Below are 27,989 nucleotides of genomic sequence, written 5' to 3' on the forward strand. Positions count from 1 at the left end.
CCGCATCCCGCGTCCCGCGTCCTGCGGCCATGGCCGGGCGGCGCTGGGCCGGCCCGTGCGCGGCTCTGGCCGTGCTCCTGGCAGCCTGCTCCCTGCCCCGAGGAGGCAGCGCCGGGCGACTCTTCCTCAACGAGTGGGCAGCGGAGATCCCGGCCGGCCCCGACGCTGCCAGAGCCATCGCGGACGAGCTGGACTACGACCTGGTGGGGCAGGTACGGACAGGCGGGGGACACCGCCGGATGCCCCGCGACGGGGCTCCCCTCCCATCCCGCGAGCATCATTCCCTCCCCGCTCCCTCCAACTTGTGCCCGGCTGCCGCCCGCGGGGCTCCGGGGAGTTTAAAGCTCCCGGTCTCCCACCGCAGCCTCCCAGGGTCCGGGGGCTGGCCACGGACGTCTCTCTCCGAGGGGATGGAGAAGAGAGACTCGGCTCTTCCCCAGGGGAGCGGGCGGGGACCTCCGGCTCTCCCTGACGGGAGCGGGCAGGGCGCTCCCGTTCTCTTTGGCTGGACTGGGCAGGGTCGGGCGGGAGGTCCGGCTCTCCCTGGAGGGGTCCGGGCAGGGCAGCTGGCTCTCCTTGAGGAGAACGGGCAGAGTCAGGCAGGGCACCCCGCTCCTCCTGAGGAGACCGGCCGTGCACCCGCAGTGCCCCGGGCAGGGCTCTGCTCCCGCTCTCCCCCGGCAGCTCGGGAAGGAGGAGGAGGGCGCGGGCGGTGTCGGCTACGACCCCACTCCGCCTCCGCCCCGCCGGCTCCATCGCCATCGCAGGGCTTCTCTCCAGCCATCCCTCGGGCGCTTTTTTGGGATGCCGTGACGTCAGCGTTGTCAGGGATGAGTAACCGCCGTGAGGGAGCAGCTTCGCCTCAACCTCCCGGCGAGGGTCCTGTGCCGGGCACGGCGCCCCCAGCGCTGGGACCCTGCTGTCCCCGGCCCGGCGCCGTGGTTGGGGTCGCGGCCAGCCCCCCTCCGTGTTCCCGGTGCTGCCCGCGGGCTGCCAGCCCCCTCTGGCCGCCTGCCCAGCCCCGCTTTGGGGCACGGCCGTGTTCAACGCGCTCCCAAATCCGTAGGTGTGATCCCAGCTATGTGAAATTGGATCCCACCTACGTGTGATGCCACCTGCGCGGGTTTGGTCCTGCTGCCCTTGTAGCCTCTGCATTTGCCCGCGCAGCTGTCAAAGAGCCCGTCCTTATCAGAGTGGGGTATTCAACCCAGCCCCGCAGTGGGGTGTCTGAAGCCAGGCAAGGCTTTTCACACCTGTCCAGCTCAAACACAGGAAAAGCAGATAAAACCGGTGAGCAACCCGCCCACCTTGTCCTTGCCGAGGTGAGTCCATGAGTACTGTGGTCATTAGCACAAGTGCTGTGTAACTTGAGTCCTGCAGTTGTAATGACTGCGCTTGAGTAGCCCAAATGAAATTACTGCCCCGGCTTCTTCTAGCAGCACGCAGGCTGAGAGAAGCACTTGTTACTGGAAGAGTGCTTCCTTGTTTGGATTAAAATATCTACAGGCTGGTTTCTTGCTCTTTTGTCTTTAAGGCAGTGTGAACTCGTTCAGGTTTTGATTGTTGGTACTTGCTCACAGTGGGGAAATGCTTCCTGATAATTAAAGCACACCTGTGTCTTACAGATTGGATCACTGAAAAACCACTATTTATTCAGGCATAAGAGTCACCCAAGACGGTCCCGAAGAAGTGCTATTCATATCACTAAGAGACTTTCTGATGATGAGCGGGTAAGTGCTAAATTTATTCTTTTTTTAAATTTTATTTTAAATTCTGTCTCCTTACCGCTAGCTTTGTAAAGAGGTTACAGGCAGGCCTTTCTCATTTTGCAAGTCTAATATATTCAGCCATCCATCCTCGTGCTGAATGATACTTAACTATTCTGTCATTCACAGGCAGAGTCTGACCCTCCCTTACCACATATTTTACAAGAGGTTTCCAAATTAAGATTTAAGATGTGCAGCACCGGAATTTCAGATGTTGATGTGCCACTGAAGAAAATGTGAACAGGGAACCAAGGGGGTGGATTCAAAGTAAAAATCCATAGATGCACTAAGTTTAATTAGGCCACGTCTGTGCAATTACCATGTGAATTAGGTTTGATTTAAAGTGACTGAATATTAAGTTAAAAAAAAAAGAAGCAGGGATAAAGGGCTGATGTTCTGCTGGATTGGCTTCTACAACAAGCTAAAATCCCTTTTCAAAAGATCCATCACACATTCCAGACTTGCAGCTTTTCATTACAATGATCTGCCACTGCAATCAGAGCAGGCAAATTGGAGAGGGGTCTAAGGTACAACCCACTGGTGAAGCAGACCCCTCCTTTGTCCAGCTTTATTTCAGAGAGGAGCATTTCTGTTTGCAACCATAATGAAATACTGAGGTGCATGACAAATTTAAAGAGCAGACCAGAAAGCTGTCAGCCTCTCTTACAAATTATTTTCTGGGAAATGTCACAACAACAACATTTGATTTTAAGATCAGCATTGTTGCAACAATCATTGTGACAATATGAGCTGTCCAAACCATGAAGTAACCTAGTTGTCAAAACCAGCAAATTCTCATATAAGGACAAATCACTGCAGAATGAGTAATCTTCTATCTGGAGGTTTTAGATGCAAATGTCAACTAGGAGGAAATATTCTGTGTGGCAAGACAGGGTGTTTGTTTTGCCTGTTTTGTTTCAAAAGAGTACAATCTCATCTATTTCCTTGCAAGCAGGAACTGGTCTAACAGTTAAAGTTGAAATAATCCTAAATTGGGGATGTTCAAACCTGCAGATTCAATCTAAACCAGCAATTATGCCTGTATGACCACATGTTCCATGTAGTCACATAGGTATTTCTATTGTAATACAGTGTTCAGGACCAGAGTTTTGGGTGCAGTCTCTCCCTTTTTTGGGCTCGCTGCATCCAATGAATCTGTTACACAGGGAAGAATGAGAGTGTTGCAATGCATCACCTCCTAAAATTGTAGCAGAATGAAAGCGATTGTATCTATTGCTACCAGACATTATTGCATCCTTACGTTCTTAGATTCAAAGTGCTGCAGGTGATTTGGTAAATTTACTCCAATTTCCATTTTATTTACCATCCAGTATGCAAATTAATTCCGTGGATAAATGAGATGTAATTATGCATTATGTAAGTGTATAAACACAAAGCAATCATGTAATGCTGTGTAGTTACACAGGGACCTTTGCACTGAGGAGCTGCCCTTGTTCAGTAGCAGCCTAGTTAAAAAGATTTAGATTCAACCTTTAAAAAGAGAGAGAAAAAGGGAATCCTCTTTTTGTTTGTAAAACGCCTTCATGAATTTTACGGTATGTTAAGTGTGAAAGTTGTGGTAAGACTTGGCTCTAATCTGAGTATTTATCTGCTTTCTATAGTGTTTGTTGTAAAACAGATAAAGGCTGTGAATACATTGAAGGGATATAATTATCTGGTTACCTACCTTCTTCTAGTATTTGCACTAGTTTCCAAATTTACTTTCTTGCAAGTAGATTTGAATTGAGAATTTTTTCACTGCTTTATGTATCAGTGATTGGAGATTTGGCATGGGGACTTCAGCTTTTGCTGGGGGTGGATGGTTGAAACCTCACCCAGCTGCTGAGTGACAAACGTTTTGCTTGTTTGCCTGACATATGTGCTTGGGAGTTTCAGCTCATTTCCCTTCAGTGCACTTGCTCCCCGTGAAAAGAAATAACAAGCATGGAAGTTGTCAACTGCTAATTACTGTTGGGTGGTGAAGAGGTCAAGCTTTGCTGTGGGCAGGGAAGGGAGATAGAGGTAATTACTCCAATGTGTGCACAAGTATGTATGGCCTGAGATATCAGTAGAGCAGTTTAAAATACCCACACTTGCATGGGTATATTCATCTTCTATGACCAAGGTTTGTGGGGGTTTAGGACTAAATATATGGCAAAGAGAATTGTAAACATGCCTAATGCAGATACCGTTTTAGGGGATTTATGTTCTTGTAGTGAATTTTCATTAGGCTTTCATTACAAAATTGCATTTTAATCAAATCCTACTTCTTAATCATAACTTCTGAGTCACTATTATCTCATATATGGTGATAGATGTCAGGATCATAAAGCTGCTCAATCACAGTAGATAAAAGGAACAGAATCTATTCAGAGCTTGAAAGTAAAAGATTGGATATAAGGCATCCTCCATGAGAGGCTTGTCACAGGATCTTGGCAATCTTACTGAACCTGTTTTCCTTGCCTGCTTGGAATTTGGGATGAAAAGGACCAACCATATCTGCGTCAGAGTGATCACACAAGGACCAACTAATAATGTTTTATTCCCTTTCCAAAAAGAGCACACAGCACAGGGAGAGGCATCATCATCAGGATTTCATCTGAACTGGGTTCAGTAACGCATTCAAGGGCAGTACACATTTAAAATACAACCTAGGCCCTTAGAGACTGCTGTGCCTGTGCACAAAGGCTGTGCAACTCGTTTGAAGCTTTATCAAAGCACGCTGAAGCATTTTGGCTTTCAGTTGCCTTAAGTGGAATTATGCTGGTGATGAAGTTAGTCTAATAGTCATAGCTTGCTAATTGACCACTTTTCAAAACACCACTAGGAAGGAGACTTGGAGGTCCAGCTGGTCTGTGAGTAACAGCTTCATTATTATTGCTAGACTAAAGCCAGAGACAATCTTTCTTCTTGCCTTTTCACTCCCAGTAGAGAATGAATAAATGATAAGTAGGGGAAAGAAGCAGGCTGTGGTTTTCCTTGTTTCAGTAAGCACCATTGCTTAGATGACCTTCTAGCCCAACTGCATGGTTTTATTTGATGCAAAAACCTGCCTTGTGTCACTCACAGGAGTTTCTTGTTAACTTGTATTTAATGATTTTCTGTGAATTGATTCTACAGTATTGTGATTTCACCAAGTTCTCTCCCCTAAATCTCACTGCAGTACAGTTTAAATAATCCTCTTCCCTGTACTGAATGCTGCTCATTTCGCTTTAGGCACCAAAATCTCTCTGTGTGACAAAAGCCCTTATACTCCAGGTTAAGAAAGTCCCAAATTGAAGAGGTTCACTTATCATAATTTTACAAATAATTGCAGGTGTCATGGGCAGAGCAGCAGTATGAAAAAAAGCGAACCAAGCGAGCCGCCGTGAGAGACTCAGCTGAAAGCCTTTTCAACGACCCTATGTGGAATCAGCAGTGGTATCTGGTAAGAATTTGTTGCCCTGTGGAACTGGGGAAGGTGGTTGTGCCACCAGCTGCATTATTTTACCAGTATCAGAGTGGTTGCACAGAGGGGAATAAATTAAAAGTATCTTTTGTTAGCGTATGCTGTAAAAATGAGTGATCTCTATAAATAACATTTTCAGGCAACCTTCTCTCTTCTGTGGAATGTCACTTCTACAAAGATTCTAGATCCATTACCATATCTGAAGCTGGCCATCTATTTTTTTATTAAAACTGGTAGTGCAGAATACATATACCAGATTAAAACAAAAGCATCTGCATGCATGTGACAAGCACCTTCAGCTATATGAACTAGGATTTCTGTGTTAGAGGGTCTCTAAAGCTTGCTCACATGCTCAAAACCTCAGGGAAAAAAAAATTTCCTGAGCTCCACAGTTTCTGTCTGCATGTGTCAATTCAGAAATCCACTTGATCATTTAGATTTTACATGGTTTCTTCCAAGAGCCTGTGTTTCCATTGTGCATCTAGCTGTACCTTCAGTCTAGGATTCATTGCTTTTACAGAATAGGGATGGGATTAAAGGTGGGTATAACAAATCAGAAAGAAAGGTCAAGCACAAATGGGGCCTGAGTGTCTGGAAATACTTTTCCTCAGTTCATCTGAGAGAAATAATACCAAAATCTAGGCTACTTTCCTTCTTTTGAGCTAGGTAAGATGAATTATAAACCACATAGCATAAAATATTTCCACGAAGATTCCTGCAGATTTCTTTTGAATGGAAAAAATGTTGTTATCTGTAAGAATTTAGCTTTTCTTAGATCCAGAATGTCTGTTTGCTTCCTTGCCTGTATCCAAAAAAGCAGGACATTTCCAAGATGTCTGTATTAGACAAATACACAAACGCACACATGATTCATAAAAACAGGGGAAAAAAACCTGGCAATGTTCTGCTCTCCAGGAGATTTAGTTTCTTTTCCCACCTATTTATGGTTTTCACTACTTTTCCCTCTAGTTTTCACAGATGAGAAACAAAAACCTACTGCTTAGCCTTGTTTGCAATGAACGTTGAATTTTTCTGATTAAATGCATAAAAGAGTTAGACATTTTCTTCCAAAATATGGTCTTTACCTTGTAGTGAATAACTGACTATTACCTTATTTTTATGATTTGATGGCAACAGTTTTAGCTCTATCCTGTGTACCTTCTCACGTCATCAGGAAAAAAAATATTATTTGATGGATTCAAGAGAATAAAGCTTAAAATCTCAAATAATTTCCTGAATGGAAGCAGTCAGGTACAGATAGCAAAATATGAAAGAAATTTCATCCCCATAACAAATTTCTTTTCCTAAACCTTATATTTTATGCAGTATTTCTTTGGAAACAAAGACATACAGAAAACCTGCCATCAGCTAATGTAATTGTGCACAGAGAAACAGAAAGAAAATGCTGCTTTTTACATCTCTGCTTTTATGGGGGCTGTAAGCATGTTTTCTAAATTAGATGTATGCACTGCTCCTTTAGCATTAGAGGGGGAAAATGACCCATTTAGGAGATACTCTTCAAAAAACTTGCTGCAGAAGAGAAGGCTACACATGATTCATACTTCCAGCTGATTTACCACAGGAACACCAATGAGGGTAGTAAAGAGAAAATTGTGATTCAACACAGTTGTTCCCAACCAAACGACTACCTTAATTGTTTTACCCATTAATTATTTTGCTCTGGCTAACTTTAACATCCAAGGAGAAAATACACTTGGAGGAACTCCAGCTCACTGCACTGCGGGCACTGTCTTGGCTCCTCATCAAATGGAAAGAACAAACATTAGCAGGTCTGATTATTAACCCAGTGTTCCAAGGTCCATCAGTGCATCCTCACCACTCCTTTCAGTTTCTGCTGCCTACTTACCAAAAATACAAGGTGTTTTTTTGTTCTGGAGTGGTCTTCAGGGATATTTGTGCAGTGCAGTAAATCTTTTAATGCCACAAGTATTTGATGAAATTAATTTTTGGTTTGTATTTGCAAAATTTGAGCGAAATACACAAGTTCTGGCTGAGATTATTTACAGCATCTTTAGAATATGACTTTGGATCTGTTTGGTATAAATGGATAAAATACTGATATATTTGAATCCGTTCTGTCCCACAGCAAGATACAAGAATTACTCCATCCCTGCCCAAACTGGATCTCCATGTTATTCCTGTGTGGCAGAAAGGATTCACAGGCAAGGGAGTTGTCATCACAGTCCTGGACGATGGACTGGAGTGGAATCACACTGACATCTATGCTAACTATGTAAGTTTGAGCATTAGAATGCTGTGGAATAGATTAACCAGTTGTAAATGTGATAAACAGACACTCTTCCCCATCTCATTGTCTGTTCTGTAAGTCAGCTCCTGCAGTACAGAGACTGAAACACTTGCCTTAGGCATGATTTGGAGCCTGGTCTGTGTCACAGGAAGCTGAATGTCACTTAGCAATGGTAGCAGGGCAGATATTTTGTTGTTTTGTTTTTTCCTGCAGTAGATTTAGTTCCCAGATGCATTTGTATGTAGTGGTTTAATGATAAATTATTACAGCTCCATGAAAAAGTTATGGAATTGTTAATGGCCATCAAATTCTACCAGCTTGATTCCTGCCAATGAGGCACATCAAGTAAATAAATACAGACTCTAGAACCCATTTTGTTAGCAATTTAGAAATGCCTTTTCTAGTTGTCTGAATTAATTCTGCTTCTCCTTTTTTGTTTTTTTTTTTTTTTCACATGTAGGACCCAAAGGCAAGTTACGATTTCAACGACAATGATCATGATCCCTTTCCTAGATATGACCCAACAAATGAAAACAAGTGAGTAGCCTCACAGCTGTCTGAAGAGAACAAAACATTGCAGTGTTAGTTTGTGTGTTAGAAGGTACAAGCGGAGAAATTTCTGTGTAGGTGTCCTGTGGCAATTATTTTATAAGAGGAAGAATTTGTGTAACAGAATCACTGCATGCTTGAGCTTGGAAGGGACTTCTGAAGGTCATCTGCTCAAGCAGGGAGCTCTAGAGGCTTCTGCCCAGCACGATCAGGATGGCTTTTGAATATTCCAAGGAGGGAGAGGCCACAACCTCCCCGGGCAACCTGTGGCAGTGCTTGGTTGCCCTCAATGTAAAGAATCACTATTGGATGCTCAGAAGGAGCCTCCTGTGTTCCAGTTTGCAGGACCATTCTCACATAACATTGATATAAACACTAGGATAAAATTCCTAGATGAAGAACTTCATAATTGTAATCTCCCTATGACATCATCCCTATGATGTCCTGAATTTTTTTATGCCCCATGTAAGATGCTGAGGTATTTCCGCAAGGTGAAGGGAATAACCTATTCTTGTGCCTCTGTTTGTTTCTGGAATGATACCTCCCAAAGTATATTTTTACTTCAATACTCTGCTTTCCACTGGAAATTTCAAATTAAAAAGTCTCAATGGGTCTGTCAGACCTGGGCACATCCATCATAGTCCGGTTATGGATTTTGTACATAAGAAAGAGAACAGGAGGGACCTCCCTAGAAGCTGGTACACAAAACAGTCAATTTCTTAAACAAATTAGGATGCCACTACTCTCTGCAGATAGCAAGAAACTGATGCATTGGCTCCCTGTTTCCCATCACACAATACTGTAGCATTCACAACATAAATCATTGCATGAGGGAAAAAAAGAAAGATCAGTCTGAGGATAATATATTCATGAATAAGACATTTGAAAAATGGCTTTTCTACTTTGTTGCAGTGTTATTTTAGAGAAAGAAGCCATTATCCTCTTGTTATGATGTCATTATCTCTTAAATCTACCTGTATTGTCTCTAATCTTTATTAATAAGTAAATGGAATTCAGCCCAGAAGCATTGAAGCATGTCACTGAATAACAATCTGTAGCATTACATAATACAATGTTCTTACCTTGAGACTTATGGGAAGGATTGCTGTATTGAGGAATTAGAATCACCCATGGAAAAAAATAATTGCATAGAAAAGAGTTTGCTACCAGAAAAAACAGGGACACTTTAAAGGCTTACTTTCTGAAATCTTACATAAATGCTGTGATTTAGAAAAGACATATCTAAATGTGTGATTAAAAAAATATTGGTATCATATTTCTGTCTGAAGACAAATTTTTAGCTCCATAATTTTATGCCACTTTTTCACTCTACTAAAATACTGATATCTTCAGTGAGATTAAAGAAAGCATGTATCGTCTCATGAAAATGTTCCTTTGAGCATTAAGTAGGTAAAATTATATTTAATGAAGCTTAGGAGAAGTAAGTATTTTTGTATCATGTAGATACAACTCAAAAGCTCTTCAATAACTGCATATTGCATTAATTGAAAGGAGGAGTTTGAACAAATCAAGGTCCTTGACGAGTCTTTCTGTACAATTCAACAAAGCTGTTATGATGTGTTCTTTATTCTTGCTGTATTTATTCAGGCATGGGACACGGTGTGCAGGGGAAATTGCCATGCAAGCCAACAACAGAAAATGCGGAGTTGGAGTAGCCTACAACTCCAGGGTTGGAGGTAAGGAACAAAAATAATTAGATGTCTAATGTGAATGGAAACAAGACAGATGCTGAGTGCTGCCAGATACCATTAATCTGAAATATGAATGATTGGTCATTCTTGGAAAACATTTATCTTGCAGTATTATAAGCTTCAAAATCCTGTCTGGCAATAGTGCTGAGTGACACCTGTACATGACAGGATTTCTTTAATGAAGTCTGGAATTGGATTATTAATAGATAGATAGATAGGTAGAATACGTAACAAGAGCAGCAATAATATAGGTGGGATGATGATGATTATCATGATAGTAATAAAATTAATAATCATAATGTTAAGAGTATTAACAGCAATTACTAATATTAACAACAAGAACAACAATAATAGCAACAAATTATAATTTACCTAGAGTTAAGACAGTGTCTTTTAAGGAATGAAGGACTAATTACTTTTTATTGTTTATCCAGGGAAGGAGAGGGATTCAGTGGAGTGAAAGTAGGAGTACACAAAATTATACCCACCAATATTTGCAGCATATTGTTTCCATTTACACAATCACATTCAAAAGGTCATGTCAGCCAAGTCATGCAAACTGCTGTCCTTTTTGTTTCAACACCTTCCTTCTCTACTTCACCACAAGTTAAATTTGAAAACAAGTAAAGTCTTTCTTGCCCACCAATCAATATAGACTTTTTTGCTTTTTAATCAGTGACTCAATCTGATAGTTGTTTATGAAATTATCATGATGCAAGTATCAGTTGCAAATGGTTATTTAGCTCAGAGAAAGTTATTTGTGCAGTCCTCCTTTTTCCATTATTCCCTCTTTTTCCTTTTAAACGATGGGATGATGAGTGGCAATTGACACGCATAACTGTCGTTCCCACCATTTCAGCGTGGTGTTTCCTTGGCTCCCAGTCACTCCACTGAGCTGTCATGGATGTCAGCTTTGCAGTTTGCCATTGCCATAATGCATTATGCTGTCATGATCTGTTTAAATAAAATATCTCACTCATAATATGAAGACGTCAGATTTTCAAAGGAAGGCAAAATGGATGAAGCTGCAAAGATGTCTAACTCCCACTGTGCCCATATTTTAAGGCTCTTGCATCTACTGAGGAGATTCTTCCACAGCTATTTCCATACGATCTGTGCTCATTTGCAAATGCAAACTACAGATCTGTGCAGGATGATTTATCTAGGAAAGGGAAATAACAGGAGGAAAAGCAGTCCAGCAATCCATATTACCCAGCAAGCAACATACATTTGTGTGGGGGAGGAGGAGGAATGGGAAAGTTGAAAGAAATTGTGAGCTGTTAGATGTGACCAGGCTGATTAACACCCAGACAGGGGTGTAAGAAAAATATGTTCAAAGAGCAGTGGAAGATAAGAGAAGTCTTCAAAAGATTCACATAAATTTGGAGTGGCTAAACACTGGAAGCTTTTTTGATGATCCAAGCTCTACAGGATTCATTTCTGCAGAGGCTGGTTTTCCCCCTGTTTTTTGGGTTTTTTTTTGTTTTTAATCCATGAAATGACACATTGCAGACTTATACTTGACATTAGTTCAGGATGACTCCCTTAAGTGGCTGTGTGCTTGTAGCAGTTGCCATTTTGGACAAATCCAGTGGTCCACAACCACTTCTCTCTGATTGTCAGCAATATCTGCTTCAGGGAAAGAAACCCTGACAATGTGGAACACCTTGCTCTCCAGCCTTCAGCATCACTGGTTGGTTTAACTTCACCTTGAGGGGTAAAACAAAACATTCCATTGATATTTTTTTTTTGTTGTTGTTTTTTTCTGTGAAAGTACTGAGTTTAACAATCCTGAATGTTCTCTCTGGTCACATCAATGCCTGGCACTATTTTGCAGCACGGACTAGCCTCTCATGTACTTTGTGGCTGTGAGTACCATGGGCTTCTCTGTGCACTGTGTGAAGAAAAAATACTCTTCATGCCAGTCTTCAAAATGACGCCTTTCAGTGCCCTTTAACATTTGCCTCTTGGTCTTTGTACAGCTGAGAAATGTGTGTCGATCACCTCCAGTATAAATCAGAGTATTTTCGTGCATACCTGACCGTACCACTGTGTTATGATATTTCCATGGTGCTGCCATGGAAATTAAATTAAGAAGCTCCATTTTACAAAGGACTGGGCTGAGAGTTCGTGCACGGTGGCGTGTTGCTAAAAATAGCCCTTCTGCCAGGCAGATACATATATGTGTGTGTCTGAAATTGCCTGGGGCTTTGCCTGCTTTTGATTTTGTGGGACTGATCATGGGAGCAAGAATAAAAAAGAGTTTATGCAAGAGGACGTAATTGGAATCTCCTTACGGGAATATCACTGCAGTCATCCAATCCCTGAGTTGACTTGAGCAATCAGGATTTCTGATGATCAGGAAGGCAAGGCAGCGACTTTTTTCCTTGAGCTGTTTTCATCAGTGTGGAGTCGTTGTTCTTGGGCGTTTTCTGGTTTTTGTTTTGTTTTGTTCTGTTTTCCCCTTATTACATTATTTATCTGCAGACCTGTCTGTCTTTTTCTGTGGGAAGTATGTGCACACTACTCCTCCTCACGTTCCCACCATCTCATTTTGTATTGCAAGCTCTCACCTGGGGCTTGCAGCCGCTTTCACACAGGCAGATCTTTGCTTGTCATGAGAGAATCTAGAAATTCTGAGCCGACAGGAAAAAAAAGAGTAATCAAACCATTCTGAGTTTAAGACAATCCTGGGTAAGTGGTGTTTTTAGTACCTGAGGCACAGGATATACCTCAGTGGGTTTCCCAGCTTTGTGAGTGATAGTGGAGCAGCTGTGGTAGAGAGGATTAACTCCTTTGTCTGACTTTAGCACTAATGAATATGAAATAATAAAGCTCAGCTTTATCTCGGAGGTATTAGGAGTATTAAGAGGTCAGCCATTCAGGAAAAGAATTATGCTTGCAGTCTTTTTTTCCTCTGCTTTATAGCATAAAGAAAGAACAAGACACTTAGCTGCAAGGTTAAGGTTGGAGGTTTTTTGTTGTGGGGTATTTTTGGGGTTTTTTTTAATGGAATGACTACATTTTGCCTGCTGAGCTTTGGCAAAATCCCTGTTTTGTGGAAATACCAGAAAATGAGTAGTCATAATTCACCAACTGCCAGCAATGGTGCAGCTGCTGTAGTACTAACCTGCCAAATCCAAGGGAATCCAGACATTTTTATTGCTTGTAAACACAGGCTGAATCCTGACTGAGGTGACTCTTATATTGCTGCTGTTGCTGTAAGAGCCATGCCACAGTGGGAATTTTGCCAGATTTCTGCTTTTTCTGCTGTCTTCCAGCATTGGGCAGTAGTAGCAGCCCCACTGCAGAGCTGTGGCTTTGCACAGCAAAGGATCCAGTGCAGATGAACAACTGCCTGCACCTGAATTTTAAGTACCACTGAGTTTCAGGCTTGCTCTGAAGGAGATTAGATCATGCAGCTCCTAATAAATTGTTAATGACTAGATATCTCTGGATTGCTCACAGCAGAAAAAAAACGTGGCAGAGGAAAAACAGTGAGGTTTTTTTTTCCTGTGGTGGAGATTGAAGAGCTGGTGAAATTGCAATGTCACAGAGACAGCAAAACCTTTAAGGACTGCTAGGGACAAGTGCTTTGGTCAGAACGTTCAGAACTACATCTCTGAACTAAAACTCCTAGAACTCTTACAGACAAATATAATGTTGATAAAACCTATTTAATTTCTGTCTCATTTCAGCAGTTTGAGAAGTCTTTGTTGTAGATTTAAGAGAGAAGGAGGAGGAAGAAAGAGAATGCAATAAGAAAAAGCCAGGATCAGTAGGCAAGGCATCTTCTTTGGTCTCTGTAGAAGGAGAAAAAAAAATAAATAGGGGGCTAAGAAGATTTTAAGGGGTTTGTGGTGGGATTTTTGTACAAAAACACTGAGGTTTGCCAATAAAATCTAACTGCACTGTTTTACATTGACAGGAGCTCTCTTCAGTACTTTTTATATGAACAGCAGTTGGCTGTGGTTGCAGCACTTATGGCTTAATTTTACTGGAAACATTAAAACCGGTTAACTAAGACAAGGAGGAGAGAACAGAAAGTAAATTCAGTCTGCTTCTGTTTTTTTTTTCCCTATGAAGGTATACGGATGCTGGACGGAATAGTCACGGATGCTATTGAGGCCAGTTCAATCGGTTTCAACCCAGAACATGTGGATATTTACAGTGCAAGCTGGGGCCCTAATGATGATGGCAAAACTGTGGAGGGGCCTGGGAGACTGGCACAGAAGGCTTTTGAGTATGGGATAAACCAGGTACGATACTTCAGGGGAAAATAAAGCAAAAAAATTTAGCAGAGAAGAGGGTTTTAAAATGGTTGACACCAGAGAAGAAATGAAAACGGTTTGTGCTGTCTTTGCTCAAATATATTTGAATTGGCATAATGTATTTTAATAGTGCAGGTGAGAAAAATTTCCAGCCAGAAAGGACTTTTGAGAAAACACCATTAGGGCTTTCTAAACTGGTTTTTAGCTGCTAGTCTCCATGGATAAGCTTTTTTTACATCCTTAATTTTGCTGCCTTGGTCTCACCCTACATCCACCATTCTCTGCTGCTTGTTTTACACTGAACAGTAATTGGATTTCTGCATTGAAAGCCCATAAAATTTAATACAAAATTCCTGCTTCATGAATATTTTGCTATGTGAAATAGTGATGCATTTTAGCACCCTGTGGATGAGCTTGTATTGTGCTAATTGCATTAATTTATAAATTGGTGCATGTCATGATCCAATTAAAATGAAAATAGTACAAATGCATGATGAGGAGTACTGGGAGCAATATTCTTACAGGTTTCTTTTTTTCATGTTACACTCTTTGGATCTGTTGAGTGATAAATAGGGTACAAACTGAGAGCTGCCATGAATTTATTAGTCAACTATTCTAGCTCTTGCCAGTGAGGTGAAAAGATATCTAAAGATGGAGAGGTACTAATAAAGAGAGGAAGACTGAATCATAGAGGGGAGAAGGGAGAAATAGCTTGAAGGAAAAACAAACAGAAAATTTTGTATAAAGGGCAATTAACATCATTAGGCAGAAGAAGAAAAAGAGAGAACAATTTAAATGCTGTTGACAAAGACAATATGAGGGAATAATGGAGACAGAGGAGAGAGCTTGTAACAGGTTATATACCCATAGGTAGGTAGCAAGACCAGAGGGAGAATTAAAGGTGAAAATTAGGCAACAAATATTAATTGGTCTTACTCTGAAAAGGCAGGGTCTTTGGTGGAGAATGTATCTTTTTTTTTTGCCGCTCTTTTTTATTTCTAATGGGGAACAAATTTACCTGTTTGTCTCTCAGGATTCAAGGATTCCTTTTGCAAAGGTCTGACTGGTTTCCATTCTGCTTAAAGTCAGCCAGTGCTGGGATTGACAACAGCTCTAATCCCTGGATCCTTGACTGCTGCTCTGGTGAAGCACCTGAGCACAGGCTTAACCTGAAGAGCCAAGGAAGTGTTGCCATCACTCTAAGTGAAATCAGAGCAGGTGCTGGGAAACACCAGTGTTTTCTGGGCTGCAGCCTTTGCTCTCAAAGGCACTATAGGATTTTCTGTAGTTGATGTGGCTTATCTTTCCAAATTTAAAACTTGTATCACAGAGTGCCCCTTACTTGTCTTTGCTTTTAATGATTTAAGTGATGCAAATATCTTATCACTTGCATATATAACTTCAAATCTCACCTGAGTAGAATGATAAAAAAATAAATTGTATTCCAACTGCTGTGGAATATTAAATGTGCTTATATTAATAATGAACAACACATGAAATTTTGCTTGTCACATGAAACACATTTTTTTCCTCTGAAGAACGAGTAGAGCTTGTTAAGACTTCAGAGTGATGCATGTTTCCTCTGTGATAGCTGTGATGTTCTACATGGTTGTGCCTGGAGGTTGGTGATGCTGACCCACAGATCTCTGAGAGAAGGGAGGGTTTCCAGTGTGTCTATTACTCATACTCATAACCCATACCTCTGTGAGTATAGGAAAGGAAAATTAAATAGGCCCTGATAAACTTGCCTTTTTTTTTTTAAGGCATTTTTTTCTAGAAATGATGAGGATCAAACAGCAGCATGTAGAAAAAGTTACTCTTTGAACACAGACTCTGTTTTTAACTTGAGAACCTGAGGAAAGCTGCTGTATCAGGAGCACTAAACCTAGGCCAATGAGATCAAGAGTTGGGCTGTAGGGTGAGCAGTGGGATATTGCAAACAGCTGGTTTATTCTGTCTCTGTCTTCCACAGCGCTTATGGGAATTGCTTCTCTTCTATGTTTGCTATATTAGGCTTTTTGGGGAAAGGAGTTGTTAAGGATACATTCTGAGATCTGAAATATCTTTGATAACCGTTCATTTCCTTTTTTTTTCCCTAGGGTCGAAATGGGAAAGGCTCCATTTTCGTGTGGGCTTCAGGGAACGGAGGTCGCCAGGGTGACAACTGCGACTGTGATGGTTACACTGACAGCATCTACACCATCTCCATTAGCAGTGCTTCTCAGCAAGGGCTCTCTCCCTGGTATGCGGAGAAGTGCTCCTCAACTCTGGCCACAGCATACAGCAGCGGGGATTACACTGACCAAAGAATTGTAAGTTGCTTTTACCAGTTTCAGAACAAACAGAAAGGTATGATATATGCAAATAATAAACAAAACATCCTAAACACTTGGCTTCCAGTGCCTGCTTTATGTTATGTGGTTAGTGCTTTTTGGAAAATTTAAGGGATTTGTGATCCAAAAGGTGATTGTATTCCTCTATTCTTCTACCTTAAAGCAATGGTTAAATGAAATCATTGTGTCAATGCAGTCAAATCAATGTGCTGAATTTGTCTGCGGTTTGTGTATGAATGTGGTCTCTGTATGCTTTGATATGGCACTGTTCTTCACAAAGGGCAAATGAAGAGAGATTCAGAGCAAAAATAAAATCTGTGATGTCAGGGCCGCTGCTCTACCTTGTCATTACATTTTTTAATGCAAGGGACAGCAACCACAGTGAGTGGTTCCAAGCCTTCCAAACTCGGCAAGCAGGCATGCCAGTCTGTGTGCCTTCCTTAATTGTGCTGAAGAAAATTGGTGTGGCACAATAGTGCTGAAATACCTGTAATTTCTGTCCAGCCCTGGTTCATGTTAATTTTACAATGCACTGCACTGATGGTGATTAAAACAGCGTCATTCCAAGTTAGCTGGAGATCAGTCCTTACTATGTGGCTTCTCTTTATAGTCGAGATTTAGATAAATGGGCTGATGAGTTTGGTGTTTATTCATTACAAATTATAGTTCTTCTGCTGAAGAGGGAGCAGAACACCAATGCTAATCCTATGAGTAATTTCCTAGTAAGCAGTAATTTTGAATGTTCTAGGCCCAACACAATGATCTGTTTTCATGAATCACCAGTGAGGCTGAAACACTTATTGTGAAACCTTTAGACTAAAATAAGATATTCAGAGTGGGAGTATTTTGTTCCAACAAAAAACGTTTTGATACTAAAATTATAGTTGAAATAAAAGGAGTGGATTGAAATATGAACAGATTTAAACACTCATCACTTTTTCTTGCTTGTGAGGAGTGTATTAATACCCACCAAGTAAGGGACACATAGTTACGTTTGCAAGTATGGATACTACAGTATTTACAACTGTTTATTTATGCTTTTTTTTTCTTTTTCTTTTTTTTTCTTTTTTTTTTTTTTTTTTTGGTAATTTTTATTATTTTCTGTCAGACAAGTGTTGATCTTCACAATGAATGTACAGAAACTCACACAGGGACCTCTGCATCTGCACCTCTGGCAGCAGGAATTTTTGCTCTGGCGCTAGAAGCAAAGTAAGATGTCACACCATCACCTTTGAAACTTCTTTCTCTCAGCCACCCCACTGACTTTCCCAAAATGCCTGCTGTAAGAGGCACTACCTCATACTGCAACTCCACTTTTTGTCAGTCAGGCAAAAGTCAGTCCACTTTTTGTTTGCTCAGACTGATGACTAAAAAATAAGCAGCTACTTGCTCCAACACCTTCCTAGAAAAGCAGAACCAATGCAAATAAATCATGATGATTGAGGAATATTTTGTGTATTTGTGTGTTGGCAACAGCATTTACTGATTTCTGGTCAGATGCATCTAAAAGTGAGTGTGCACATGGAATCAGGAGAATGTGATTTGAAGACAATGGGCTGCAGGAGTTTAAGCTAAGCCTCAGCAAATGTGCAGAAGAATTTCTGCCAGTGACAAGGCATAAAAGAGAAGGTGACCAAGCTTGTCTGTCAGAGCAGGAATGGAGCAGGCAGGTTTGGATGCTGTAGGTCAGGTAGTCAGAATTTAGGCCTTGGGGAAGCTAAGAAAGGATGGGACAATGACTTTTTTTCACAGAAAACACTTTAGACAGTAGTGCACAGGTTTAATGCTTGTATCATGTAGATTCAGCTCCATTTTCTCCTGCACACCCCTTTGGTGACATGAACCTAAATTAACTATTAGATATTAAAAATTAGATATTTTAAAGGGTAGAGTGAGTCACAGATGGAATCAAATACCCAGTTTTCAAAGTCCTGGCTTTAAAAAGATAGGTAGAAAATTCTAGTGTTACTAGCTAACTTTAAATACCCGAATTGTTTTGGAGGATTGGACTCTTGCTAGATACCCGTTCTTCATGGACACAGAAATCTTGTGCTCCCAGAGAGGTATTGTGAGGATAAGTGCAAAATGCTGTGTGTTATAAAGCAGTGGGACGCCATATGCATTCGAAGCACATTCTGTTTCAGTCTAATAATTGATAGAAAAATGATAGATAGCCCTGAAACAACTAACCAGGAGCATTTTCCAAACAGCCCAGATCTAACGTGGAGGGATATGCAGCACTTGGTAGTGTGGACCTCAGAATATGACCCACTGGCTGGAAATCCAGGATGGAAAAAGAATGGAGCAGGACTGATGGTCAACAGCCGATTCGGGTTTGGGCTACTCAACGCCAATGCCTTGGTGGATTTAGCTGATCCCAAGAGATGGAAAAGTGTACCAGAAAAGAGAGAGTGCATTGTCAAAGACAAGAGCTTTGAACCCAGGTAAGGATTTGCAGTTACCTATTGTAATAAAGCCTGAAGGATCATATTCTTCACAGATTGCTCTGAACAGGAATAAGGGACTTCTTTTGATTCATTTAGTTTTGCCAGACTGCACTCCCCAGAGGCAGGCAAGCAACATTGCTTCTTGGTTTGTTTTTTTAGTGTAAGAGTAATGGAAATTACTAGCATGAAGCCTTAACAAAGACTAAGATTATTATGTCTGCTTGTGCAGACAGTGTATAAAAGAATGATACTGTGAGGTTGAGCCCAATCAGCAAGGCTGTGAATTTTAGACAACAATCAGAAGAGAGATGAAAAGATACTGATGTCTCACAAAGATTTTTTAAAAATAAAAGTGTCTGTAATGGGTCTTAGCAATTTTTCTCCTGTGACAGGCTTGTATATGTTGTAATCAAGGTGATATATTTAACTTTAGTAATGGCTGCAGCATTTCTCTTATGAAACACAAATGTGTCAAAGGCTCACTGAAAAGTCTTATGAGCCACATGCTGACATCACAGTGAGCCTGAACAGATAGATTAATTATCATTAGTCCTTGGGCTGGTTAATCAATAAGGATATCTAGACTCTTTTTGTCTCTGCATTTTGGCATACGGATTTTTATCCAGAAAAAAAATATCAGTTTCAAAGGCTGAAATTATACCACGTGACTGCAACAAAGGTCTGTCTGCAGAAACATATTGCAGTGTTTTGGACAGTCACTGCTTGGTAATCTTTTTATTTATGCTATTTCACTATCAAATTGTTTTTATGGACTCTGTCTGTTTCACAGAATGTTGACCCACTACTGATGTGTGCCACACTTGCTCTTTATGTATTTTTACTGCAGTCCTGTATGTTACATTACAAAAACAAAGATCCCATGATACTGAGCTTAGAATTATTTATGTGGAGATTTAGATATCCATTGTGTTTGGAAGTAACAGGAACTGTGCAGACAAAGCTATGCAGAGTCTCTCTCTGTGCAGAGCATGAACGTTACCTTTTTTTTTTTTTTTGAGAGCAGACATTACCTTTATTTTTATTGAGCTGGCATTGACTCTTCTTTCCTCATCATTCTAAAATGGCTGTTAAACCTACCATTCATGACCCAGAATCAAGAGTCCCTGTGGGTAATCAAAAAACTACTTTAATTTTGACAGATTATTAAGAGCAAATGAAGAAGTCATTATTGAAATTCCCACAAAAGCCTGCGAGGGCCAAGAGAACTCCATTGCATCTCTGGAGCACGTGCAGCTCGAGGCAACAATTGAGTATTCCCGTAGAGGTGATCTGCATGTGTCTCTGATTTCTCCATCAGGTACAGGAGGAAAAGACATCTTTTACCTGTGTTGCTGTAGTGTGTAATGTTTACTTCATGAAAAAAATGTGTTTTTCAGTGGTTAAAGAGAGCTAAATATATCATTGGGCTAATCCAGCGAGGATAAAGCATCCAGGGAGCGATAGAGAGCCCTCTTCAAACTTCACCTGTTCTGGGTTCTTTTTGTGGAAAGACATTTGAAAATCATACTTGAGAAAATGAAGTCACAGAACGTTTTCACAGAGGCATCTTGACCTATGAAACCTCAGGGCTCCTGGCAGACAACAGATTATAGATCAATAATTCTTATCAGACTTCCTGTGATTTAGCAGACTAATGGAAAACTGAGGATATCTGATTCCTTAGGTTTTATTTCATGCATCTCCCCATTGGCGTATTTAAAAAAACCAAAGTGTTTCTGTTAGGTACCTTAGTACAACTGTACTAAATGAGCTAGAATATGGCAAGCTTTCCTGACAATGTCCTGAAACAGCATATTAAGACCAAACAAAAGGAAAAAAAAAGATATTATAAACAACTAAGAATAAAGTCTGTTAGATCAACTGGTATTAAAAAAAAAAAAAAGACAAGCTTTCACATATGAATTTAAATATCAGGCTGATATAATTTTTCTGTTTCTAGGTAGCAATCATCAAGTACTGCTGCCTCCACTGCACTATCATTTTGCTTTCATGGTTAAATTGTTTTTCCCTTGTTTCTTGCTGCTTTTCTACTTTCCTGCAAAGCATTAGTAGCAAATGTATGTCATTCTTTTTTCTGTATTTATGGTGTTGCCTTTAAATATATTTATAAATTGTGACAAGGCTCCTTGGGGCTTCACTGCTCCTTATTATGTAAATATTGCTCCCTTGCTTTTTTTCTTATACATAAACAAGCCAAACAAAATTTCTCCTGTGCAGTAGAACTTATTTTGCTGCAGAAATGCTTTATGAGCTGCAGCATTTTTGCAATAATAACAATGCAAATGCATTTTTTCACCCTGTTGGAGGACCAGGCTGTAACAATATACATCCAGTCACGAATATAAAAAATCCCTTAACCAGTGAAGAAATCATGACAAGTCTGTGATGGTTTCATAATACTGTATGAGTTTTACCTTCAAAACTTCCATTTCAGAAGTTTCTTGAACAGCTCATCGGTGGGAAAGACTGGTTGTGCCTGACATCTTCTCCTTATGCTTCTTTTACTTGTGTTCACTACCTTTTCGTGCCAGAGATAGAACACTGAACAAGATGTACCTTCTTGGTGTGACCCAACAGCTTGTGCACTCCTAAGCACTGCTGTAAAAATAATGTCAGGAGCCACTGCTAAAGGAGGCACTGCTGAGCAGTGTATTTTCCAGGTCACCTCTGCTCGAGGCAGTGTGCAAAGCTGACGAATATGAAAAGTAGGAGCAGGCAGCACATGGACAATCAGAGTGTTGATCTTGCACCCACACAGGGACCAGCACTGTCTTACTGGCTGAGAGAGAGAGGGACAAATCTCCCAATGGATTCAAGAACTGGGACTTCATGTCTGTCCACACGTGGGGGGAAAATCCAGCAGGCACCTGGATTTTAAGAATTACTGATATGGTGAGTATGCCTGTATGCTAACTAGCTGTGTTTGGGAGCTAAAACAGATTAAATGATCACTCATCACTACAAAGCACATTGAGTAATGAGCCTGCTCATTAAGCAAGATTATGAGAGGTTATTGACGATATCCAGCTGGGTTAAGGATTAAAGAAAAAAGGTAGGGTCAAATTTTCTTGTTCTTTACATATATGCAAAGCCCCATTCTCATTTCACTGGCCCATACCTGTAAAAAAATTCAAGCTTGTTTTTTTCAGACACATATCACCAAAATTAATCACTTGATAAAGTTTTCTTTGATTCTTGGATAGAAATATTAAATAAAATTAACACATGGTTAACTGGAAATTCTTTTCTGCAGAGAAGAGCACAGCATGGATCTAGTCTTCTTTTGGTCCATATACATAGCTTTCATTACCTGGGAACCTTTTGAATTAATGATTTTTTGGGGGATCTCAGTGATCTATTCTGATGTATACATTCCCCTAATTTCTTTCTGAGAGTATCTAGTGCTGAACAACGCTTAAGGATTAAAGCTGAGTAGTCTACAGATATGAAATAAATCAGTTCACTAAAGCTACCTGGGGAATATGGATTAGAACAGCAAGACACCAGAATTAAGCTGCTTGGTAGGCAACTGAAAAAGAATTCCCTTCAAAGAGAGAGTGATCAAGCTCACTCACCTCATTGAAGTTGTCTGTTAATAAGCTTGTCCTTAAGGCTCAGATCTTGCCAAAAACTGAAAGCTTCCTGTTGGACACCGAGCCTTCAGCCCCTATTGGCCTCAAATTGTAAACAGGAGGGTGTTGCCAAGAGCTGAGCAGATGGACAAGGCACCGGGAGTAAATATTACCATCAGCAGTGTAGTGTTAATGCTGCAGGCTCATAGATAGCCCCATGGTTACAGATATCCTGCTCTTTGAATGCATTTTGTGGAACAAAGTTGAGAAGAGCATTTTGTTTGTCAATTAGCCCTCATTTCAAGTGAGAGCTTCCTGAAACTTACAATAAAGCAAGATTTTTGTCCTCAAGGCATAATACACTCAATCCTCACCTTGTAGGTTTTTTCTCTAGTTTTTTCTCTACTTGTCTCTTCCACTTTCTACTTCTATTTCTACTTCCACTTCTATTTCTACTGCCACTAAAATTTATAAATAAATATTTGCTGCTTTCTTCCACACACTGTATTTCAGATTGCTGTTGTACACCACATAATAAAAAAAGAATAGTATTCCACATTATAATTTCCAATGTTAAGTTTTATAAGGAAATTACCAAGGAACAGCCTAGTGAACAAGTTGTAATAATGCAAAATACTGCTTCAGTAACTTCTAGTATTCTGTGTTATGACAAAATTCCATTGATGCTTACATGATGAATTAATAATTATATCACATCAAAATGTGAATATTTTATGTGGTTAGGCTATTGTATTAAATCCCACATTCTAATATACTCTGTCTCTACTACATCTGGGGTTTTTGTGCTTATGAATCATACTCCATAGGTAGGTATTGAAAGCCTGATAATTTGCTTTGGTCGCTTCTGTGTACTTTGCATTCAAGTGTGTATTTTGCTCTTTTATGTCCTGAGAGCCCATTCTGATGCCATGCTTGTTTTTCAGTCCAGGCGAATACAAAATGAGGGGAGGATTGTAAACTGGAAATTGATTTTGCATGGCACTGCTACCCAGCCCGAGCACATGAAGCAGCCACGTGTGTATACATCCTACAATGCTGTGCAGAATGACAGAAGAGGAGTGGAGAAGATGACGGATCTTGTGGAGGTAGAGTTATATTACATTTATTCCTTATATGTTTTTCAGTTTATAAGAAAATGTTGGTTTGTTGGTGAGGTATTTGGGGTTTTTTTTTCCCTAGTAAGAAGACATATTTATTTTGTATTCATTTCATCTAACTCCTGATTGGTTTTGAGCGTATATCGTAATTTTGCCTATGTCAACAACTAATATTTTTATGTGTCTCTCCTTCAAATTGCAAAATGTAAGGAATTTGGGATCATAACAGGAAATTGCTCCCAAAGCAAGGAACTCTGTGGCTAATGCAGCTGAGAGGTGGAAGGAGGGAGGAAGACACCTCTGACAGACACACTAAATTGATTTAATTCTACTGAAAATGAGTGTCACATTCTAAAGGAACTTTTCCTGCTGGAGAGCTTCCAGTGAGTTTGCAAGGAATTTCAGAAACAAAAGGCTTGAGAAAAATCAGGGACTCTTTGATTCAAAGGTTTGGCCCAGGATCTGTTGCTGCCAGATCCTTTAGCCCCCCCTGTTTACCCTACAGATAGCAGTGCTCTAAAAATACAACAAGGCAGGGTGACCCTGGGTTGCAGGATGCACAGGATGGTAGTAATGCACATTTTCATAGTGCTTGATTATGTCAACAGCATCAGAAAATAATCCCATCACATCAAATTGTCTCCCCATTAAGTAATTAGGACATCCATAAAGCACAGATAGTTTAACCTTCCTCAGACAGGTTATGAAAGGTGAGTGTGATAATGGTCTCTAAATCCATTACATAAATGTCCCCAGCTGCGGGCAAAAAAAAAAATTGGAAGAAAGTAAAAGTGAATTCAGCATTTGCTGTAGTAGAAAATGGGTGGACATGGTAAAAATTACATGAAGATAAAATGAGTGTTCAGTTAGAAATGCCGTTCTGGTTTGAATGAGGAAGTTCCGCAGGCATATACTAGTGTTGAAATAAGATCATGCCTCTCACCAGCTGCTCTGTGAACCTGTACTTGGGATTGGCCTTCCAAGGTCTCCTAGGTTTGTGTTATGCTCACCCATTTGCCATACTTCACTGCCTTTTTCTCAGGTGAGATCATCTACAGAGAAGGTTTCAGGGAAACACTGCGTCCATCCTTTTCCTGAGAGTACAAGGCACAATCAGAACTGCAATCACCACTGCATTTTATGTTTCCTTCATTTAGAGTGCTGTGTCTCATGACACAAGAATTATTTCCTAAGACTGGGACAAATCCAAATACTATAATATGTATAAAATGAAATGTTGTATTTTGCCATCTGAATTTATAAATGCCTGTATTGTGGAATCTGAATTTATAAATGCCTGTATTGCGGGAGGATTTGATATTTTTTACAGTGTAGTACTTTCAAAAGTTTGTTTCGGTTGATAATGGTCTGCTTGTTTTCTAGATGCCCAAGAGGCTCCTGAATGAAAAAATGACATTTTCCCACACACAGGTGGAGATCACCATCCAGAGCAAGCCTTAATCCAGTCAGTCTTTCATTGACACCTGACCTTTTTTCATGCTAATCTGTATTCTAGGACCATACCACACTGGAGAGCCTGAGTGAAAAACCCAAGGCCACAGAAGACACCAGCAGTGACAAAGCAGAAGATAAAACCCCTTCAGAAGCCATGCTGCATTTACTGCAAAGTGCTTTTAGCAGGCAGATGGATCAGAAGCAGCTGCCAAAGAAGACTGCAAGCGAGAAGTTAAACATTCCATACGAACACTTCTATCAAGCCCTCAGAAAATTGAACAAGCCCTCCCAGTTAAGAGGCTCAGAAGAAAGTCTGTACAGTGACTACGTTGATCTTTTTTACAATGCCAAACCTTACAAGCATAGAGATGATAGACTGCTGCAAGCGTTGGTTGATATCATAAATGAGGGAAATTAACTGTAGGGTATGGCACTGAGTTGGAAATATTCGTTCTCCCCACCTGTAGTTTTTTTTCCAAAGTCTGTGTACGCTCTAGTTGTGTGATTGCTGCTTTGATTGCTTCATATTTAATACAAATATCAAGGAAGGGAAAAAACAGGTGTGAGGGGATAAGACAGGAAAATTACACTTTTTAGTATTATCTTTTTTCAAAACCTTTCTTCAGAGTAGATTTGCCCCCTCAGGCATGAAATGCAATAGTACTCCCCTGAAAGCCCTAATACTCTATTTTAAACAATTTTCACATTGCTTATTCTTCCACCCTCTTCACTTAAGCATGCAGTAGGATTCAAAACCTGAATTAGCAAGCAGTTTTGAACCAAACTGCCAAAGCTATGGGGATATATTCTCATCCATGGATTTGTCATGAATATTGCAGTCTTTGTTATATTTGTCATTTATTCCAATTTAATACTTGCAGCCAGTACTGCTTCCGTCATAGGTGTTTTGTTCCTCCTCCAAACAAACGCTCCCTTGCCCTTCTGTTCTCCTGTAGAGGAACATCTGGGAGGCTGGGGTTGGACTGGGGCATCGGTGAACACTGATGAAGTTATTCACAATTTAGATACAGACAGAAACACCCAAATTAAAAAAGAGCCGCCGTGGAGGCATCCCAGACCATGGGATGGCATTCTCTCCAGCAGGCTTGGAACTTACCCAAGTGAAGTGCCTGAATTATGGGCTTTCTAGACCCCATGTGTTCAATGAGGGCAGAGTCTCACTTCAGAGTACTTGGCTTTCTTTTCACGAGTTATGCATCCCCTGATGGAGCACTGACCTGTTTGTGCCAATTATTTGAGCTTTGGGCTCCAACCTCTGACCCGTGGAGCCTCAGTCAGGTCTCCAAAGCAGTACAAGGCTGCCTTCTGAGATGCCTACATCTGCAAGCAGCCAGAGACTGTTGCAGAAAAGTCCACCCAAAGACTCTAAAATTCCCAAAATATCTAGGAAGACGAGGCAAAATTGTCTGAGATTTAAAAAAAAAAAAAAACAGTACCCTGAGAAGGGTGAGCATGGAATGTGGAGTGGTAAGAAGAGTTTGTGAGGCAGAGGTGGCTGTCAGAAAACAACTAGGGTAAGCAACCCCCTAACATTAGCAGTTTTCCATACATACCTCTTTAATTAGAGTCAAATTTATATATTATTTTGCTTTTAATAATTGAAAAAAAATAATAAAAAGCCATGTTGGAGGCTCAGAAAAGCTAGGGGATCTAGAACAAGGAAATGAAGATTCCTAGGGGATAGTTATCTCATTGAAGTACTAAAGAATACCCAAAAAAGTGCTGACTGCTTTTTACTTTTCTTCCTCTTGCCTGCTATTGAAATGTGTTTTGTAGACTCTCTAGAAATATTTGATTGGATTCTTTCTCACTGTCTATTCCTTAAAATTAGGCAAGTGTCTCTAAGACAGGAATTTTACATTCTGCTCATAATCCATCAGTTCAAATAAAAGTTTTTCAAACTTCACACTAAATCCTGTAATTTAAAGGTAAACCTATTTACTGTAACTAATTAAGAATTCTGTGGAAAAAAAGGACTTCTCTAAAGACAGCTTTGAAAATTTTCTTACCAAATGTAAGATATAAAAAACATTCTTTGTTGTGGCTTCATGCCTGTCTTGGGCTTAGCCTGCCTTTTTGTCAGTTTTCAGGATTCTCTGATATTCTTCTAGTCAGCAGTTGAAGGATAATATCTCTGCTACTGAATGCTGCTGGTACTGAATCACTCCCTCTCTACTAAGAAATTTGCTTAGGAAGAGAAGTCATTAAAAAAAAAAATAAAAAATTCCTGCAAGTGGTCCAGATCAGAAAGCTTTTCCCTTTGCTGTCCTTTCCATGCAAAAGCTTTCTGGCAGTGCATAACTAATGAACAAGCAAACCATGAAAATTTCTAATTGCTGCTATTACAGAATGAGAGCACTTATTTTCACTAATGTTTAATTTTCAGAATAGGCTCATATGGCAAGGTAAGGGCCACTTTTAGTCCTGTGCAATGAAGCTTAGAGGCTGGTTCCCTCAGATAACAACAAATTTAGCTAGTCCTCATTCAGGTATATTACAGGGAGGAAAGTACTAACAACACTCCATCAGGCCTTGAAAGAAATGTTCAGGTTAAAAGGGTGGGAAACTAAAGACCCTCCTTTGTTTTAAGATCAGTTCCTATGCTGTAGCCAAAGTTTCAATAGATGACAAGTTTAAAATCTCTCTTTTGAATGTTTCCAACCCAGATCAGCTTGTACAGGAGTAAATTATTTTTACTGTTAGTCTTTCCTTGGTGCCTGTGTGAGTTTTGTGAAAAATGTAAAAGTAAAAAAAAAGTTTTCTCTCAGAATTTTAAATTATATTTTCGTTACAGGTATTTATAATATAGCAAAGATTTTATTGAACAGAGAGAATTTTAAAAGGCATAATAAATTATATTGAAAAACCAGATTTTTTCTTGAGAAAGAGACAATTTCATCCAATAAACATATTTTTTAAAAGGCATGTTACAACAGCAACTGCAACATGTATGCGATGTGATGTTAAAATTTGTCTACTAGTAGCATAATACAATGTGTTAGCAGTG

The 27,989-nt window shown here is 40.2% G+C and overlaps 1 protein-coding gene across 1 annotated transcript; it reads left to right on the forward strand.

Moving 5' to 3' along the window:
• Window positions 1–29: 29 nt before the first annotated feature.
• LOC132086765 (neuroendocrine convertase 1-like) lies at window positions 30–27,989 on the forward strand. Its single transcript, XM_059492659.1, has 14 exons — window positions 30–212; window positions 1,626–1,730; window positions 5,083–5,193; window positions 7,322–7,468; window positions 7,944–8,020; window positions 9,641–9,729; window positions 13,831–14,003; window positions 16,115–16,327; window positions 17,457–17,557; window positions 18,559–18,792; window positions 19,956–20,113; window positions 21,575–21,708; window positions 23,333–23,494; window positions 25,023–27,989. Exons 1-14 carry the CDS (start codon window positions 30–32, stop codon window positions 25,377–25,379), a joined length of 2,244 nt encoding a protein of 747 aa, XP_059348642.1. The 3' UTR covers window positions 25,380–27,989.

Source organism: Ammospiza nelsoni, chromosome Z (assembly GCF_027579445.1).
Source record: "Ammospiza nelsoni isolate bAmmNel1 chromosome Z, bAmmNel1.pri, whole genome shotgun sequence".
Classification (NCBI taxonomy): Eukaryota; Metazoa; Chordata; class Aves; order Passeriformes; family Passerellidae; genus Ammospiza; species Ammospiza nelsoni.

Coding starts and splice junctions, on each gene's coding strand:
- LOC132086765 (XM_059492659.1), top strand. CDS start 30: ATGGCCGGGCGGCGCTGGGCCGGCCCGTGCGCGGCTCTGGCCGTGCTC. Junction 8,021..9,640: donor GACCCAACAAATGAAAACAA/GTGAGTAGCCTC, acceptor GTATTTATTCAG/GCATGGGACACGGTGTGCAG. Junction 14,004..16,114: donor TTGAGTATGGGATAAACCAG/GTACGATACTTC, acceptor TTTTTTCCCTAG/GGTCGAAATGGGAAAGGCTC.